Source organism: Fringilla coelebs (genome assembly GCF_963513975.1).
Source record: "Fringilla coelebs genome assembly, chromosome: 7".
Lineage (NCBI taxonomy): Eukaryota > Metazoa > Chordata > Aves > Passeriformes > Fringillidae > Fringilla > Fringilla coelebs.
In genome coordinates, this window is record NC_140035.1 from 34525986 (window position 1) to 34544864 (window position 18879).

The window sequence follows — 18879 nt, forward strand, 5'->3', positions numbered from 1 at the left end:
AGTGAGAGACCCCATGACCAGTTGCCCGTTTTGTGACCATTTTGGTTCACCTGGGGTGCAGCCCTGGCCGGGCTCTTGTGCTGCCCAAGGTGGATCCATTGAGGCCTTTGAATAAATCCCTGCTTTATTCTTTAACTCTGTCTGGTCTCTGCTCTGGGTCAGCCTTCTTAAGGCATCAGTGTGGCATGCACATCTCTGACCATCACACCGCTGCTGTCCAGGTTTTGTTTTCTAACAGGTAAGGTCCTGGCAGGGCAATCAGGAACACATAAATAAATGTGCTCAATTTCCTTGTCTTTAATTACCTGGAGGCCAATTTGCCTCTTGCCAGCCAAGGACAAAACACAGGAGTTCTCACCAAGCACAGGGCCATGCGTGCTGACAGAGGGGAGATGGGGCCCTACATCTCTGCAATAAATGTAATATTCACCATGAAACATCCACCCAGACAGCTGCCCTGAAATGTGGCTGGAGGTGCTACACAAGCACTGCTGAGGTGAATGAAAAAAGAACCCATAAAGAAGTGGTAGATAATTTTTGAAGACTGTTGATCGTGGTTAAAAATGAGTTTCATAATCACTTGGGAGAGTTATGGCAGGGAACAGCACAGAACTTTGATCATGTCTTTAAAAATAAATAATCTGAATTGGTTAAATAAAATCTGGGCATGAGAAGACAATTTGCTGACTGTGAATTGCTAAAAGCCAGGGGATTAGTCAAAGATAACTCTCATTTACCAAATGTGTTTAACAGAAGTACTTGCAGAAGATTGGTGTGTGATACACTAATTGTGCATGTTATTTTGAAAATGGAATATGGAGATGTTATTAAGAAATAAGTACAGCCCACAATAGGAACTGCCAGCTCTGCCAAGCAAAACTAAAATAGGTTCCCCCTTCTGTTCTGCAAACAGTTGTTTGCAACATGAGCCAGTGAACAACCTGAGCTTTTCTCAGGGGTTTTTTTCCTGAAGTCCAAAGCAGGGAAGTGAATCTCAGCTCGCTCCTGGACGAGACTCAAGACACGCAGCAGCTCCAGCAGCATCAAAGCATCTGTCAGAAAGATGTCAGGAATATCTGTCCTTACCCAGCCCTAGGCTTAGACACAATTTTTCCTGCTAGGGAGTGCTCCTTTCCCCTGCCAGGACCCCAGTGTGGCCACAGCACAGGGAAGCAGCAAGCTGCAGGAGCAGAGTTGGAGGCAGCACATGCAGAACACGAGTTCATGTTCATGCTCACAGGAAAGCAATGTCCAAACTACAACACAACCAGGAACCAAAATAAAATCTACATTGAGGTAACAGAGATGATACATCCTCCTGCTCTGCTCACATAGAAGAACAGCAGGAAAAGGAACAACTGGCACATGCAATCCCTTCTCACAGAAATCCAGCTCCTCATGAACTGCAGGCCTGGAAGCTGAAGTGGCTGAGCTCTTCATTCAGGTGACAGACAGCCCCTTTTAGTCTTCATCAGCAGATATCCAGAGAGCTAACTCACAGACATAAAGCAAATCTACTTAGGGAATAAATGTCTAAATAAATATGAGAGATGGGATGCTGATCTTTTAATGTTCCTCTGCCACGTAAATAAAATTATGGGCTTTTTTCACTTCAATTCATTTATGCTATTTGTTTATTACTGCATGATGAAAAGGCTCAGCATGCCTTTTCCTCCCTGAACATCAACATGCCTTGGGCAGGTCCAAAGTGGTGGGACTTGCAGGATTTCTCTGCTCCATGCCACTATCAGAACAGCTCGAGTTCTTCTACCTAGCTTAGGTCTGGGTAATTATTTAGAGTCACAGACATGTGCCAGTGCAAACTTAACACATTTTTCTTAGAGCTGTTTAAAAGCCACCTGAGGTACCAAATGCTTTGCAGGTGACACACAGTGTTCTGTCTCATGTCACATGAGTATGTCACTGCTGAATTTCAGTGCTGTGCTCCCAGCTCAGTTTCACATTCACACATTCATTAGCCAGATAAGCTGCAATCTTTTCAGAATTCTCAGGGAGTAGCCACTTAAAGAGAAAGAAGAAAGGTCCACCAAGCATCAAACTCACTTTACACCTACATCCCTACCAACTCTCTTCAGAGCAATGAACTCTGTGAGGAAATAAAGAAATGAAGCAGCAAGGAAGCCTTACCAGGTCCTCCCTCTGCCCTGGAGCAAGAAGTTGCCCAGCCAAGCTGAGCACAGTGGAGGTGGGCACACAGAGCCATGGTTGTCATCAGCTGGGGACACAGATAACCCAGGGCTGCACCAGCATCCACCTGAAGTGTTTTTGGTGGAGGAAGAGGGCAATTACTGCAACAGAGACTGAAACGCTGGAGCAGGCGGAAGGAGCGCGATGTTGCACGGAGAGTTCCCTGCACTGAAGTCTGAGAGAGACAAGCAGCCTTTCTCTCAGTTATGTCCCATCTGCCACCTTCATTTGGCCATTAAAACCATTTTTAATATGATAAAAGGAGTAATACTGCCTGACTAATGAATGTCGAATTATCGGCGTAAATGTGCCAACATTTATTTATTTATTTGCCTCGCCGAGAACATGTTCTCTTCTGTTTGGTTTTCTACTTTAATGACTACAATTTATCATACTAACTAGGCCTTCCACTTTGCTGAGTTTTGTTTCAAGTTCTGCTTTTTTTGCTGAGACATCTGTGAGGGAGCAGATGCAGGTAAAAGAAGTAATAAAACTAATAAAAAAAGCAATAGTAGCTGTCACCAAAAAAGCACAGGTGACCAAACCACCATTTACTGAACAGGGCCTTCCCTTCTTGATCTCATTTGATGATTTGACTGCCTTTTTTCCACCATGCTTATGGCAGCCCTGTGCAAAGAACACCAATTCCTAATTTCCAAGTAATCTGCTTTCCCCACCTCCCAGCAGGAGGAAGGAGGAAGGAGAGCTGTAGCGGAAGGACTGCCTGCCACGAATTCCAGCCAGGGGGTTTCAGCAGGCATCTGAAACTGCAGAGATGCCCCAGTCAGAGCAGGGATCCTGCCCTCACAGAGGAGGATCTGCCACCTGTCCAACGCTGCTCCAGCTGCACCAAGGCTGTATCTATTTCAGAGCAAAGGCATTTGTGCTTCCCCCACCTGTCACAACTGTGAAATGTATGGATAGCCTTCACTTCCGAGGCATTTGGCACCCAAATTAACAGGCAACCTGTGAGTCTGAGTGCAATTAGCACCCCAAGCTTTACCCCAGCCATGTCTGGTGGCTGAGCTTTGCTCACAGATCTTTCAGCAGCCTGAGTCAATATACACCCATGGATGGAGTGGAAAGGCTGTGACACCCCCAGCAAATTCAACACGAAGCAGAGCTAAACACGCTGCTTGGCTGCGCCTTTGCTAGGAAAGTTTTCAGTTTCACAGTTTTACAGGCTGGAACTGAGCACTCAGCTCACCCAGGATCCAGCACAGGGAAGGAGTGAGTGTAACCCAGCCAGCTGGGGCTGCCTCCCACTGCCTCTTCCTGCTGCCAGATTTAAACTCCACCGCTCCTGCCGTGTGAACGTGCCGCTGACACGCAGACACGCATCCTGCAGCCTGGCATTTTGAAGAGGTACAGGCAAGCAATATGAGCAGTGCAAACCCTTATCTCTGTGTCATGGAGAGTACAATCACAGCACAGACTGCAACCACACTGGCACAGGCTGCTTTTTCTACCCTAGCCCTCAGACCCACCTTCCATATTACGGCCACATCACCTGCAGCATCCTCAGATGCCCACCTGGATCGCTGCTTTAGTGGGATGCTTCTTTAAACATAAGGAATGTTTATGAAATGCCAAATAATGATGGGCTAAAGTTCTTTGAACTTGATGTTCACCTTTCTCTCTGGTGGTTGCCAGCAGGGCAACAAGGTATCTGCAAACCACACCGCAGTGTTCCTTCACAAATCCAAAATTTGGTGCAAAGAGGACAGAGGGAATGCACAACCAAGGTTCCCCAAAAGCAGTTCAGCCTTCACCTATCACAGGCCTCCCCTGGCTGCTGGAGATTGTTAGGCTCATAGCTCCAGTCTTCAGGCTCATTCAGCAATCACTTTTTTCTTTCTCTTCAATGCTCCACAAACATTTTCCAGAGTTCTTCCCTTGCTTAGTTTATAAATCAGTCCACATCTAGCATTTCATTAGGATGAGCTTCCCCAGTCCTGCAGTGCTTATCTGCCTGATTCTCTGACCTTCCCAAACCCCACCCCACTGCCCTGGGACAACAACATGTGAGAGACCTGCCAGGTGTCACCTTCCAGTGGCACAGCTTTCTCCCCCACATCCTGGATAAATCTGAATGACCCACACTCAGAGCCCCTGCCACAGCAGTGACACTGCTCTTGTTCTCTGCACATCCCTGCCATTTTCTCATCCTCTCCCATCCCAGCAGAGCTGGTGTGGCAGAGAAGCCCGGTCTTTTCCAGCCCACCCCCAAAAGAGCAGCAGAGGGAAGGAGGGAGGAAGGAGGAGGGGAGGAGAAGAGCAGCCTGCTTACCCTCAGGAAGGAGAGGTCCCTGTTGTGCTCGATGCTGGTGATCTCCAGGTTGCCCATCACCACCTCACAGTTCTCATAGTACTTGCGCAGGGCCCGGTACTGCTGCTCCAGGTCAGACAGGGAGCTCAGCTTGTTCTCAGTGCCAGCACACACTGCAGAGAAACACAGCACAACCCATCAGGCCACTGTGGAACAGGGGCACAGTGAAGTCTGTGCACAGGGATACAGGGAGTGCAACAACAATCTGCAATGATTCACTTGGATACCAGCAGTGGAGACAGGAATGTGGGAAGTACAGCCTGTGATCACCTCTGTAACTTAAACACCTCTCACCAAATGGGATGAAGTGCTGGTGTTTACCCCCAAATGCAGAAAGGCTGAAAGAGCAGAAATGCAGGAAAAAAGCCAAGCAGGTTGACCCCAGCAGCCAAAGGGTCAAACTCGGCTCTCAGCAAAGCCCCACCAGTTCCACCAGTGACAGAATCAGACACTGAGCAGAGCCAGTCCCATCATGGGCTGAAGGGCACAAGGCTGCAGAGACCTGTGCATCCAAAGCTGACCTGGATAATTCAACATTTTCACTATTCTGAATAGAATTTTGGACAAGCCAAGAGCAACCCAAGCAGAAGACTTACACCCAACATTGTTTTCCCTATCACTTTCCTTAAGACCCCAGCTCTTCCCAGCTTTAAACAATTAAATAGGAGAAAAACAACAGCAAAAAACACATTGTCTCTCCACAAGTCCCCAGGCTGGATGCACAGCAAAGAAATGTCAGGAAACACCATCTTAGTACAGTTTTCAAAGGACACTCTCTAATATTCCACTGCTCTGTTCTACATTTTGAAGCCCAGCAAAAGCCACCACAGGATCCCAGCTCTGCTCAGGGTATCAGCCTGCTGTCATCATGCAATTACAAAAAAAGAGAGAGAGAGAGAGAGAGAAATAATTACAGAAGCAGCATCTTACATGATCACCTTTTTACACAGTGCTCAACCTGCTCAGACAGGGATGCTGCTTAAATGGTCAAGTCTGGGGCTGGGCAGGTTTTGGTTTATTTGTTTCAATGCACTTTCTTTTCTCTTAATCAACAGCTCGTGGGTTGTTCTTGTCTGTGAGCAAATTAATCTGGCTATATCTAAACTTTTGAAATGGCCATTATATCGTGCAAAACAGGAGCCTGACCAGAATGGCATTTCTGGAGCCAATCCCACTTCTGGATCAGATCAATACAAACAAAACTCTTCATGACTGGAGGCATAATCAGTAAAATTGGCTGAAACATACTCTTTTGAATGATGCAGGTCCTTTTTATAAATAACAAAAGTAATTAGGTCTCAGAGTACTACAATTATTGACTGTTTATTTACTATACCTCCTCCCCCCTTCCCTTTTTTTTTTTTCTCATTAGAAGTGGGAACAGCTCTAATCTCTGCTCCCTCTGTGCTCTCTCTGCTGCAGAATTATTTGCTCTTGTTCTGGGGCAATTTGAGCTTCCAGCAGCCTCTTGGCAAAGGGCTCCAGCAGGCAGCCAGGAGCCCATGACCTGCTCCAAGTTTTCTCCCAAGGAAACTCCCTCTGCCCCAAAAATGGTAGCAGAATTTCCATGATTCCCATGGGCTGATTTCACTACAAACCATTCACAGGGTGAAAGGTTGATCAGATCATTTCTGGGTTGTGTTTTCAGGGGCTAAAGAGCACAGACCAAAGCTGAACAGGCACTGCAAGGGCTGCTTCTCTAAGCAGGCATTGGGTCTACCCCCCATAGGAAATGCTGGAATATTATTTCTTCCTATGAGCTGGCAAAAGTAAAATTCCAAAGTTCTCACTGCAGTTAAAAATTTGAAATATTTGACCTATGTTCATTATGCTGTGTTGAAGGAAAGCAGAACTGCTTGGCTTGCTCAGGTTTTAAAACAGAAGTCACCACCTCCTTTTGAGGCTTAACTTAAAATCATGAACATTCCAATTTTTAGATTTTCTGTAAAATCTTACCACTTAGAGTAAATCATACCTAAACAAGATTTCATTCATAATATTTTTAACAGCTGTTTTGGGAGATGGAAAGACACAGTCACACTGGGAGCTCACTTGGCTCTGGTGGACTGGGCACACTGGAAGGATTAAGCACTGCAACTAGGAAAATTGATTTTTGGAATACAAAGCCCTGCCCTACAGTTTTATTCAGAAAAGCCTCGAGACCTGCCCTTGTGTGCTCAGTCTTCAGGGAGACACATCCCTGTGCATGCCAGGGCACCTAAAATTCTTGCTTAGCAGTCACAAAATGTTTTTTTTTTGTGTTCCTTCTTTAAATACAGCAGTATCCATTACGAGACTGATCATATTTCCAGCCAGATAAGTATTATTCTGTCTCAAGGCTCCCAAGGACTAATAAATACCTTCCCTTCCATTCTGCAATCCGTGCTAAGGACCAGCACAGCTCAGAAAACAATTCCTGCAGCTCAGCTAATAAAGCTACACGCTGCAACACTGATATTCCATGTTGCACACCCATTAAACGTTTCCTGAAAGCTAATGCAGCCATTTGTGTGCTGAGAGGAGGCAGAAACACCTGGAGCTTGTTCTTGCAAGGGGATTCTGCAGGGGTGAAGCCAGCCCAGATGTGAACCAGGGCCAGGAGTTTGATCTGACTGAGATTAATTTTGTACAGCCAAACCACTGCAGGAACTTCTCCCAGTTTTTGATATGGCTAGTAATCAATTCTTTTGGATTAAAAAAAAAAAAAAAACAAACAAAAGCCTTTAAAGCTAATTTAGAATAAATCATGCTGATCCTTTAAATTTAAATTTATCTCATAGCAATTCTGAGCACTTAACGTCCGTCTTAAAAAGAGAAGTTTCCTTCCACAAAAAATTGGTCACAGATTGCCTCAAATCAAGTCACATACCAAAAGAGATTATCCTACATCAATTGAGGGACACAGAATGCACTTTTTCTTTCCATTGGTACCCCACCAGCAGTGCAAGCTGATGCAGAAACAGAGCTCAGAGCAGGAGAGAGCTCTGACCTGCACAACCAGCTGAAGTCACAAAGCAAACGTGGGTATAATCATGGATCATTAATAATCCATTATTACAGCAAGTCATTAATCTCTCTGTCTCAGCTTTGCAATGTATGCTTTTGATGCACCTAATAATTATGTCACATTCAAAACACAAAAGAGGAAACTATGCCAGTATTCAAGAAAAGCAGGTTGGGTCCTTCACTTGCAGGAGAAAGGGCTGGGACAGCAGCTCCCATCCTTTACAGAGAATCCTTTAAAACAGAGAGATAAGATATGCCCTTGCCAGGTTTTTCAAGGCAAATAACCACCAAAGGGGTAAAAAGGCATTCCTGCCATGAGGGAGAGATGCTGCTGCCAGGGACAATCACAAACGTGCTCCTGGTGGCCCACTGATGCCAGGGAGCCAAACCTGGGAGGGACACCAGCCAGAAAGCAGGCTGTGAACTCCTGCTTTAAATGTTTTATGCCCCATTTTGAGCCATATGAGGCAACTCCCAGCTGCTCCAGGGCAGATATAATTGTTCTGGGTCTGATTTGCCAAGTTAAAAAGCACTGAAGTAACTGTGTGTGAAGTGGGAACTGAGCAGGAGTCACACAAGATTCCCAGTCCCTCTGTCCCTGAGCTCAACACAGAGCAGGAACATATCCCACTCACCTCCTGGAACAGCAACAGGCATCTATGTGTCGTAGCAGCTCTTTAAAATTAAGTGCTAAAATAATATGCAATTTGCAGGGATGTTCCAGCTGTACACAGGCACAAACACAAGCACAGCAAAATGTATTTCCTTGTCACGCCACGCAAAACCGCCATAATCTGTATTTCATGAACCCTCTTTGAAGCACTCTGTTATAGATTGTTAGATGTGAAGTCTTACAGAGCCCCAGAAAAAAAAAAATCAAGATTGTGTGGTCTACCTGTTCCTGCAGCAGAACCTGTGCTGGTTAATAAAAAAGATTCATCCCCTGTCTCTAACACAGTCAAAGAGGAGCAGCTTTAGATGTGCCTCCCTCGTTACTGAGCCTCTCTGGTCACATCCTCTGCCTTGCTCAGGGGAGGCCTTACAGAGGCATCTCCATGAAGGAAACCCTCCAGTGCTCCTCCAGGGCACACCCAGGGAAATCAGACTTCCCCTACGTTTTCCCAGGTCTGACCTGATTTGCTGACACCCCTCAAACCCATCTCTCCACCTAAACCTGCTCAGCCTTTCCTGCTCTCTCCACAACAATCCTCACAGGCTGCTCACATGCAGAGTCACCCACTGAAGTTATCCCAAAGCTCCAGGACGTGCCTCTTCCATCTGGGAAATCCCAAACCAGCAGTGAGGGCACCAAGCCAGGCCACTTCTCGCCTGCACCCCAGTCATGGGGGATTTTGGGTGGGTGCTGGAGCAGAGGCTGCTTGGTCCTCACAAAAGTGGATTTCAGGCATTGCTCACACATTCACACTTCTCAGTCAGCTGTTTACTTATTACCAGCTACCTGAAGTGACAGAGCTTCAGCTCCTAATGGCCCCAATTACAACAGTAATAATCTGTATTGAAATGATGCTTTTCATCAATATTCATGCACATGACTTGATAATTAACTTTCCATTGACATTTTTTCATAAAATAGCCAAATCATTCAAATACTCACTTAAGGTTGGCAAATAATGGAGACATTTGAAAATGTCCATTAGATTCTGCTTTTTAGCCCATTATTTTGCTCTGCTCTGTTGATGATAAATCTATACGTTAAATTAAGAAATCACGCTTGCCTCCATCTCGTTCTGCTCCTTCCCATACTAATGGATTTTATAATCCTCCCAGCTTAACTTCTGGAAGGAGACCATTTCTTATTCAACCCCCTTCCAGATCAGCCCATATCTGGAGTACTAAAGAAGAGTGGAATTCATTATCTCCACCACCTGAACTCCTGGCGTCTCACTCCTCTCCCAAAGCACACTCAAAGAAGAAGTGATGAGGCATCCTCGCCTCTAACTCCGAGGGAGTTATCTCAAGCATCTGAATATATTTTCCTCTGAATCATAAAACTTATTATTATTATTATTATTATTATTATTATTATTATTATTATTATTAGTAGTAGTAGTAGTAGTAGTAGTAGTAGTAGTAGTAGTAGTATTAGTATTAGTATTAGTATTATTAGTATTATTAGTATTATTAGTATTACTATCACTTTGGCAAGGATGCAGGAGAGCAGTGCCTTTGCCCTGCACCAGCCTCTGCCTCAAGGCAGCACAACCTCCCTTTGTCAATCAGTTTGTCAAGTGGGCCAAAAACACAAAGGGAGCCTTAAATTCTTGGACTTACTGCTTTGAGGAACGTCTTTATGAAAAGGATAATCACAGGTTCCTTCCCCCCATAAAAGATGAGCCCAACAACAGTCATCATCTCTTTCTGACACATTCTTCTCCTGCACTTCCCACTTATTTACTTAATTAGCTGTGTTTTTACAGACAGCACCATTATCAGGGTTTCTTGAAAGGCAGCTAACAGAACTGTTTATTAATAACTGCAAACACTCCTGGCAATTTGTTAAGACCCCCAGATGGGGGGGAATACTCGAGCCCCTTAAGGCACAACTCATTACCAGCAATCCCCATTCACTTCTTTCTGCTCCACCCTGTCACGCAGGCACACAGGAAGGGGAAACACACTTTTAATCCTCCCATTATTATTTTACAGTTCTCCTTGAATGAGCTGCAAAAGCCCTGGATTTCCTTGCAATTAGGCACGTCCTAATGAAGCCAGGGCTGACTGCACTCAGAGTCTTGCAGATGTTTCCCCTGAGAAGGCAGAACGCTCCTGGAGGTCACCAGCCATTCTCCCAGTGGTTTGGGAGAGTGCTTTAGAATTGGAGGCTTTCTTTCCCTAGGTGGGAGGCTGTAATGAAGGAGAGCATAATTTTCTCTGTACTCCTAATGAAAAGCTCAGCTGGCACAAGTGTTTTCCTTCCGCAAGGTCTGCTCTACACCAGAAAATTACCATCCCATTTGAATCCAGTTGCATGCAATCAACCCCCGAGAGTGCCACCAAGCCCTGGACAGCCACGTGGCCACAAGAGGAGCTCAGCATGGCCACCCAGCTGCTGCCCAGATGTGTCACTGGGATGAGGTGACACAGGACAGGCAGCACCAGCACTTCCCCCAGAGCATTTCATCCCCACAGCACGGAGAAGCAGCCCCTGTGTTGGACAGAACCAGGGGCTAAAATAATTAATTTCCCCAAATTTGGTCACTAAATTGTCAAATATCATTTCATGTGCCTTTGGGAAAGCTTTCCAGCACGTCCAGAAAAGTGGCAAGGATGTGTGTGACCAGCCTGGTCCCACCTCCAAGAGAGTCTGATCCTGTGCCACCTACAAATGGAAGCTCACTCCCAATTTTATGAACAGAAACAGCTGGGCACAGCAGAGGGTGACAGTGATTGTGACTCCATCAAGAAGGATTAGCTACGTGTGATAACGCTTTTCTGAGCTGATGGAACCTTCTCCTCGTGCCAAACTCTCCAAATCCCTTTGGTGGATGGCACACAGCATATTTCACTGATGTGCCTTCCTGTTCATAGCAGCCAAAAAACACCATCAAAATGTTGACCAGATTTATACAGCAACATTTTCTGGATATTCACCTGCACTGACCATGTCAAGCCATCATCACCAGCTTGTTTTATGCCACTATTTCCAGCATTGTTTCTCTTTCAGTTATGTCACATCTATATTATGGCACAGCTGCTGGAAAGGAATAAATAGGAATAATGTTAAGCAGGACCTGTATCACACAGCTACCGCTGAAAAAAGGCAGAAATGAATACAAGAAGTTTTAACAATGGTTCTTCTGCCTCAAGCCTTGGTACCAAATTTTTTTCTCTGTGTATTTCTGCACTTTTTCTCCCTACTCTTCACAAACAAACACACACATACACACACCTCCTTTCCACATTTTGTTCTGTTTGAGGGTAAATAGTCACTTCTTAACTATAATGTAGGTACTGGACTTGACAAGCAATTAAAGCAAACAATTTCCACTCATCTAACTTTGCCAAATTAGTCATCTACCATCTGCTCTGTCATCTGTCTCTCCTTGAGGTCTTGCTGTGAATCTGGAAGCACTCACTCTGACAAGGAGGCAGCAGATAAGCCTCCAAGCTGGTGGGGAAGCCGAGGGATGGAGGGGACAGTGGGGTGACACGTGGCAGCGTGCTGCTGACCACCACCCCATCAGGATGGCTTTGAGGAGCTGCTTGTGGCTCCAGTGGTCAAACTGGCAAATTAGCAGCACACATGTTGCGATGGGAGAACATTTCAAATTAAAATATTTTTTTTACAGCCAGTTATGCAGCGGGGTAGCTTAGGAAGACTGTGGGATTTTCATACCAGATGCAGAAAATAACTTAGTTTATCAAAATATCTTCAGCATTTGGGAGCGACTTCCCAATGAAGTACATAATCCAAACAAGAAATTAGCATACATTATCTAAGGAAGAGTTGAGTGGTCTCTGCTCCCAGCACCTGGCTTAGCTCAGGTAAGGCCACATTTTGAGACAAGAAAATCATTTTCAAGTAGCTCTGAAATGCAACACTGGTCTCCTTTGCCCTCCAGCTTCTTCTCCTTTTCTCAGGCTCCCATTCTGGGCTCCTTACTGGGCCTCCCAGTTCAAAAGAAAAACAAACCAGCATCCCTCTTCCACCTGACCTATGTTTCCTCCCCAAGGAAATCAACTCCGGAGTGAGAGTTAGTCCATGCAAACAGTGCTGCTCCAAACCACCCCAGAGAGGAACCATCCTCCCTGTTGCTGCTGAAGAACATTCCAGACTAACTCTTCCTGCACTAGTCAGGCCCTTGAGTGCAGCACCCAAGATTAAATGTTTGATTAACCCTTAATGCCACAAACCAAAATTCTACCTGCAGCACCAAAGTGCAGACCATCACCAACACCTTGTAAGATTAACAAGCCTGCAGATAAATGACCGTAATGCAAGGCCACATGCTCTTCCAAGGGCCAAGCTGAAGGTCCAAGAGTGTCCAAATATTGCTCTCCCTGCTTTCCAGCCCTCACTCTTCCCAAGTCCTGCTCCAGGGCAGCACCAGTGGCAGCCTGTTTCCCTCCATCCCTATGTCAGGGTGTATCCTGGCTCCCTACCAGGTGGAAATCTCTACAGGTGCCAGCAGTGAGGAGGATTTGGACTGTTTTTCCAATGCCAAGGGAAGGAGGGAAGATGATGGAGCACAAACCCACGAGGACCAGGGAGGCACACCCAGAGGTGGGAGCAGGGGGGAACCAAGCACTCGGCTCTTTTGCGCCTTCAACAAAAATCAATTTGGCAAGGGATGCCAAGTAAGTGAGATCTGCTATGAGGCTGGACCAAAATAATTTCCCAGCTCCCAAAGCAAGCTGCTTTGCTGGGACACAAAGGGCTCTTTCCCCCAGCAGTGGTCTGCAGGGATGCTCAGCTGGCACAGAGCACTGCCCTGCTGCTGCGCTGGTGGCCGCGTTCCCGGCAGCTCCTGCCGCTCCTGCAGGACTCACCCAGCTCCCGACAGCCACAGGCCTGTCTGCCTCCCTCCCTGCTCCTGCCTTCCCCAGAGGGCCCCCACACACCACAAGCACTCACACAACTTAAATGCATTTTAATTACCAGGCTGCAAACGCAGGAGGCTGTGCGCGCACGGGAGAGCGCGTTCGTTCAGCCGCCGCTCGGGAACGGGACCGCAGCCCTGGCTGCCTGCACGGCGCTGAAAATCTATTGGCAAGGTGCTCCCAGAGCCCTCAGACAGATCCCCCCCAGAAGTATTTAAGCATCATTTATGTAAGAGAGCAGCTCGGAGCGGGTGGGTGGGACAGGTGCTGTTATGTCTCTCCTGCAGCACGGGTAATTAGTCACCGCTAAAGCACACAGCGAGAGGCGCCTCATTACAGCTTAAGCACAAGCCACTGGTGACATGTAAAAGGTATTTCCCCAAGATCACCCACAGAAACCTTCCTGGCGTTACATTAGTAATTATCACATAACCCAAATACCGCCTAATGAAATGATTCAAGGAACTGTGAAATTTCAGCGCCTAAAGAAAAGAAAAAGCTTCCCAACTTCTGGCAAACCAACTGAAACAGTCCCTGGAAAAGCACCTGGGAGTTAAAGAAAACCAGTGTCTCCTCATGGGACACACCTGAAATGGCCAAGACAGGGTTTGGGTGTCCCCATTAAAAGGCAAGAACAGAGCCAACACTTGAGAGCTGCTTTGCTCAAGTGCTTCAAGGTGACTGTGCAACGCAGGAGAAGGTGATGACAGAAATGCCCTATTTGAGCCAACACACACACACACATCTATTAAATGGAGACTGAATGCAGTTTATTTTTCATTAATGAAAATAACAGGTTCTCAAGCAACACGATAACCTTGTCAAGCGGGCAGGAGAATCCAGCTCACGTCAGACAGCTGAAATGGTAATTACTCGGACTTGGGAGTACTGCAGATGAGGGGAAGGCAGGGGCTGTGCTGAGGCTCTCTGGACCCCCAGGTGGATGCCACACCTCATCTAGAGCCAAAATATGCCGGGCTAGGAACAGGGACCACGTCCTGGAGTCTGTGGGGGCTGAGTATGCTGCGGTCATCGAGTCAAAGAACTAATGTGCTCTCTTACACAAGACTTCCTTACACCCAAGGTTCAATTTGCCTAATTGCCCATGGCTGCACTAAGTAATAAACCCCATATGTTTTATTAAAACAGGTGCTTTCAGACAGCAGTTTATAGGCAGGAAAAACAAACTTTCAGTACATAAAGTCTAGGCAATAACCCTTTTTTTTCCCCTCAATATTCTGTGCAGAAGAACATGCAGCCCCAGTGTGGAGGCAGCCTCTTCTGCACAGCCCATCCCTGGGGTGCTGATAACCTCCCTGAACATGAGCAGAATATTCAGGGCAAGCTCCTGCAGCACTGAGGCTGCTGCCTGTTTTACACCTGGGAGGGGAGGACTGCGTGCTGGCGTTCCAGGAGCTCCTCAGTGTGTCTCACAGATTCCTTAAAAACTGGCAAGGCAGCAGCTGAAATCACAGACTGGCTGCTCCCTCTTCACACAATTCCTCCCGAGCCTTTGCCAATGGTTTTGCCTCCCGAGGCTGGAGGGAGCATGGGGGGAGTCCACCTCAAATGCAGTTTCCCTGTAGTGCAATCTCACAAAGCAACTCCAACATCTCTAATTGCTTCCCCCACCCAACCTATTGCTGCACTGCACCAGCCTAAGGCACATTTATTTGTTATTTTTGGTTTCATATACTTGCAGAAATCATCTCAATAGCTAAGTTTTAACTAACCATACTTAGAACCAGGTGTTATAAATTCTTCATGAAACAGTTTGTTCAAATATACTCCCTGTTAACACTTGCTGTTATTTCTGCTGGGCTTTTTAAAACCCACTCCATATATATTTTATAAATGTTTGGGTTCATTCCTCCCTGCCTCCCCACCCCAGAGACTGCCCTTAAACTTCTGTCCATTGATTGTGACGGTATCAATTTGTAAAGGTCAACAGAAAGCTTCTCTGACAGCTGAACTCAGAAAGTAATTTTTAAATGTGCTGTTTCTGTTTCTCCACAAAGCAAGATGCCAGCACAATCAAAACCCAAGGTCTTTATTTCACAGGCCTGACCAGTGCCTTTGATAGGCTTTGGATCCCTGATGGCCACTGAACACTCCTTGGAAATACCAGCTTGTTTGAGGGTCTTAAAAAATAGCAACGTCTGAAATAGCAGGTTTACAAACAGAAAGGGAAGAGAAAGGTTTATTGAAAGAACAACATTAATTTGCTGCTTCTCTGAAAGCCTCTGCAGACCCTGGATAACAAAGCTCCAGGGATCACCCCACAAACAGCACCACTCTGTGGGTTTGGCCTCATGCATTCTTTTATCTATATGAATAACTTACATTTTGCACTAAAAAGCCCCACAACCAGCTAGCTAGTCAAGAAACAGACTATACTAACTTATTTTGACGCTTGCTTCTGATTTCTTTTGAGAGGACAGGTATTTTTATTTGGGATTGGGGTCAAAAGCCTCTTCAAAAGGCATCCACCCTTTCCCCCATGCCATAGTTTACTGAATATCTCACATTCATAACCACTTAAAGGAGGGCTGTGCAATTTATGACATTGTTACACATGAAGAAAACCTGCCATAAATCAAAGAAATCAGTTATATAAATGAGCATAAAAGCGCAGGGAAATGTCACAAGACAGCAATAAAGTATCTTCCAAATGGTAAATCCCGGGAGCAGAAGCACCATTAGTTCAGAATCCTCCACTCAGCAACAGCAGGACTAGTTTATCACAGGAGCCACAAACAGCAGCCCTGGGAGGAAGTTGTAAGAGCAGGGTGAGGGGTTTTACCCTGCAAACAGCCATAAAGCCTCTCACTGACTTCCCAGGCCCCAGCCCAGGCTGCTAGCTGAGATTTGGTCATTTTTCCTGCAAACACCACCAGCAGAAGAACAGACGTGGCACAGCAAAATGCCAGGGAATTTGTAGGGATGAAAGAAATGCAATGCCACATAAAACTCTGCAGCTGACCCCAGAAAAGTGGTGGCAGCACCAGGAGGATCCATGGGCAGATTAAAGCTTCAGTTCAGGGGCATGTGGAGGCGATGGCAGGAGAAAATCTCTCCAAGACTAAGCATGGTGCAGAATATTCCCACCCATGATGATTCTCCAGGGATTCTCCCTTTCCACCCTGCTTGCTCCAGCAAGTGAGCAATCTGGAACAACCACCAGACTGTGCCCTTGGGCTTATTCCTAAGGTCTGCACACAAAGCCATTCCCCATCCTTTTGGACTTGGAGAAGTCCCAAGACCACTCCTGACCTCTCATCCTGCGCAGGGTAACCATTATCTCACTGTTAAAATATCAGCCCGCAGCGACTGCCAGAATCATCTGTTTCCTGGCTCCCAATGCAAGGCAAGGGGGACAAAAGGAGAAGACACAACAGAGGACAGGCTGCTTTTTTTGGATGGCACAGAGCAGAAGCAGCTTCCCATTGCTGCCCCTCCCATGAGGATGACATTTCTGCCCAAAGTCCTCCTCACCTGACTCTACTTTCATGAGCAAACATGGAAGGAGGCAGATGAGTGCAGGTGCCTCACTGCTCCTGCCCAGGCAGAGGGCAGCAGGAATGTTCCTCAGCAGCCTCGCTGAGAAGAAAAGCCAGGAAGCAATTTTCCCAATTTTCCCTCTGCCAGGAGGCTGCTCCCCCCTTCATTAACCCCTTCCTCTCGCTGCCTCCACTGCACAGCCCCGATGAGCTGAAGCTGGGAGAGCAGAGGGAGGTGGCAGGGGGGGCACAGGGCACCTGCCATGTGATTCCTGGGCAAACCTTGTGCTGGAGTGTCTTGGCCAAGGCCTGCTGCTTAAGTGATGCGGGAGCACGTGCGGCCGGAGCGGCTCCGTGCGGATCCACCGGCTGCGGAACGCCCTTGGAGCTGCCAAGGTCAGCAGAGCTCCTCAGATGGAGCCTGAGCTGGTGGCCCCGTCCTGAAAAACACCCAGGCCCTGCCCAAAAGCTTCTCCCAGAGATATTCCCAGGAGATATTCCCAGGAGCAGGGCTGTCTTGTTCTTCCTTCCCCCCCCCAATGCCGTGCTCACTAAATGCCTTCGCTTTTCATTACAGGCAGAGAAAAGCACAATCCAGCTTGGAGTGCTAGGAACAGCTTAATTAATAACAATTAGCTGCAGCACAATTGTGATTCAGGTGGCGTTGTGGAGCATGAAGGAGAAACCTGACACTTCTGCTTGTGTGCACGGACGTAAGAAATTCCAGGCGAAGCGGATGGGAACTGAACAATGCCAAAATTCAAATGTACTGTAAAATTACTGAATTATTTCAATGTCACAGGAAGGCGTCGCACTACTGCCAGGATTATCAGCCCTTGCAGAGTTTTAATAATATTTGGTCAAATACCTCAGGTGCACATGGCTGGGATGTTAGAAAACCGCTGAGATAACACAGAAACCCTTTCACATTTTAGCAAGGGGCGGGGTAGAAATCCCTGATTACAAAAGACAGCAGGCAACGCCCTGGAAAAGCCGGGCGCTCCCTGAGGCCACCTGGTCCCTGCCTGGTGGTGGATGCCTCAGAGGGGGCCTGGCTGTCCCCTCCTTGCCAAGGAGAAGGGGAAGGACACTTTCTGAAATTGCTGTTGTCTAAAGTGGTCGAAACACCTGCCAGTCACGGCAGGTTTATTGGCCGCGCTCCCCGCAAGGGGGGCTGCATCTCAGCGCCTCCGCCTCAATTAGTGTCACTGCAGTCAGATGCAATTTATGTTTAAATATACATGGGTAATAAGAAGACAGTCCAAGTGACTACTTTCAAACAGCAGCAAAAAGGTGGAGGCTTCAAAACTTGCTGTTGGGAATCAAGAGAAATTCGTAGCTGGAGGATGAATTGCCCTGCTATGAACGGAGTCTTTCCCAGGCTGGTGTCATCTTAAAACAAGCAAAGCACGAGGTGACTGTACAGAATCATGTTCTGAAAGCATGAAAAAGCACAGAAAGGTGCACCCAGAGTGTTAAATGTGAACATACGAGGGCGTTTGTGCAAGCCCACGACAATCAGTGTGAAAACCGCAGCCGCGTGCCGATGTTGATTTTCACAAGGTTTCTTGTGGCTTTGCAGGAAGCCATCACCCTGATCTCAGGAAAATAAATGTCCTCTATGGACCAGCAAAGCACACTTATTTTCTGACAAAAAAACCCAAAAAACACATCACAGCCATGTTGCAGGCAGAGGGAATTCCAGGTGGTAATGCCTGGTCTGGAGGGAGCATGTTTGGGAATTGTTCTGATACAGGTGCGATGCAGCTAGAAAACCAAGTGTTTCACACCACTTACCAACAGTAAAACAGGCATTTTCTAAAGCAGGCAGACCAAGAGCATGTGGGCAAACACTGGGAATGAAAACAAGTGGCTCCTGCCCCTAAAACTTGCCACAAATCCTGCCTGAGCTGAGCCCTAGCTCCCAGAGGAAAATCATATGCTCAGTGATGTACGCCTTCCTTATCATTTACAAAATCTAAGCCATATTGCTGTAAAAATATGTCTGAAAGTATGAAAACTCTTCCAGGGCTTCTGGCAGAGCCTGCAGATCCATGGGCCAAAAATCTGCTTCTCCCAGCAGCAGAAATCCACCCTGCTTGTCCCTGGCACCACCACCCGGAGAGCGTGCGGCTGCCTCAGTGCCACTGGTGCTGAACACAGAAATCACCCCATCATGAGCTTGCCAGCTCATCTTCATACCTGCTTTTGTCAGCTGCAGCTAGAGCATGGGACTAGACTTTCATTTTCTCCCAGGTCTCTGCAAGATGCCTC

The 18879-nt window shown here is 46.8% G+C and overlaps 1 protein-coding gene across 1 annotated transcript in view; it reads right to left on the reverse strand.

Annotated features, from left to right (window-relative positions):
* Positions 1–18879, reverse strand: part of ERBB4 (erb-b2 receptor tyrosine kinase 4) — a gene marked incomplete at its 5' end in the record, with an annotated part of 567058 nt that overhangs the window by 343186 nt on the left and 204993 nt on the right. Inside the window, one exon of the mRNA XM_084209338.1 lies at positions 4499–4650. Within this exon, the coding sequence (XP_084065464.1) occupies positions 4499–4650 (152 nt within the window). The remainder of the gene's footprint in view (positions 1–4498; positions 4651–18879) is intronic.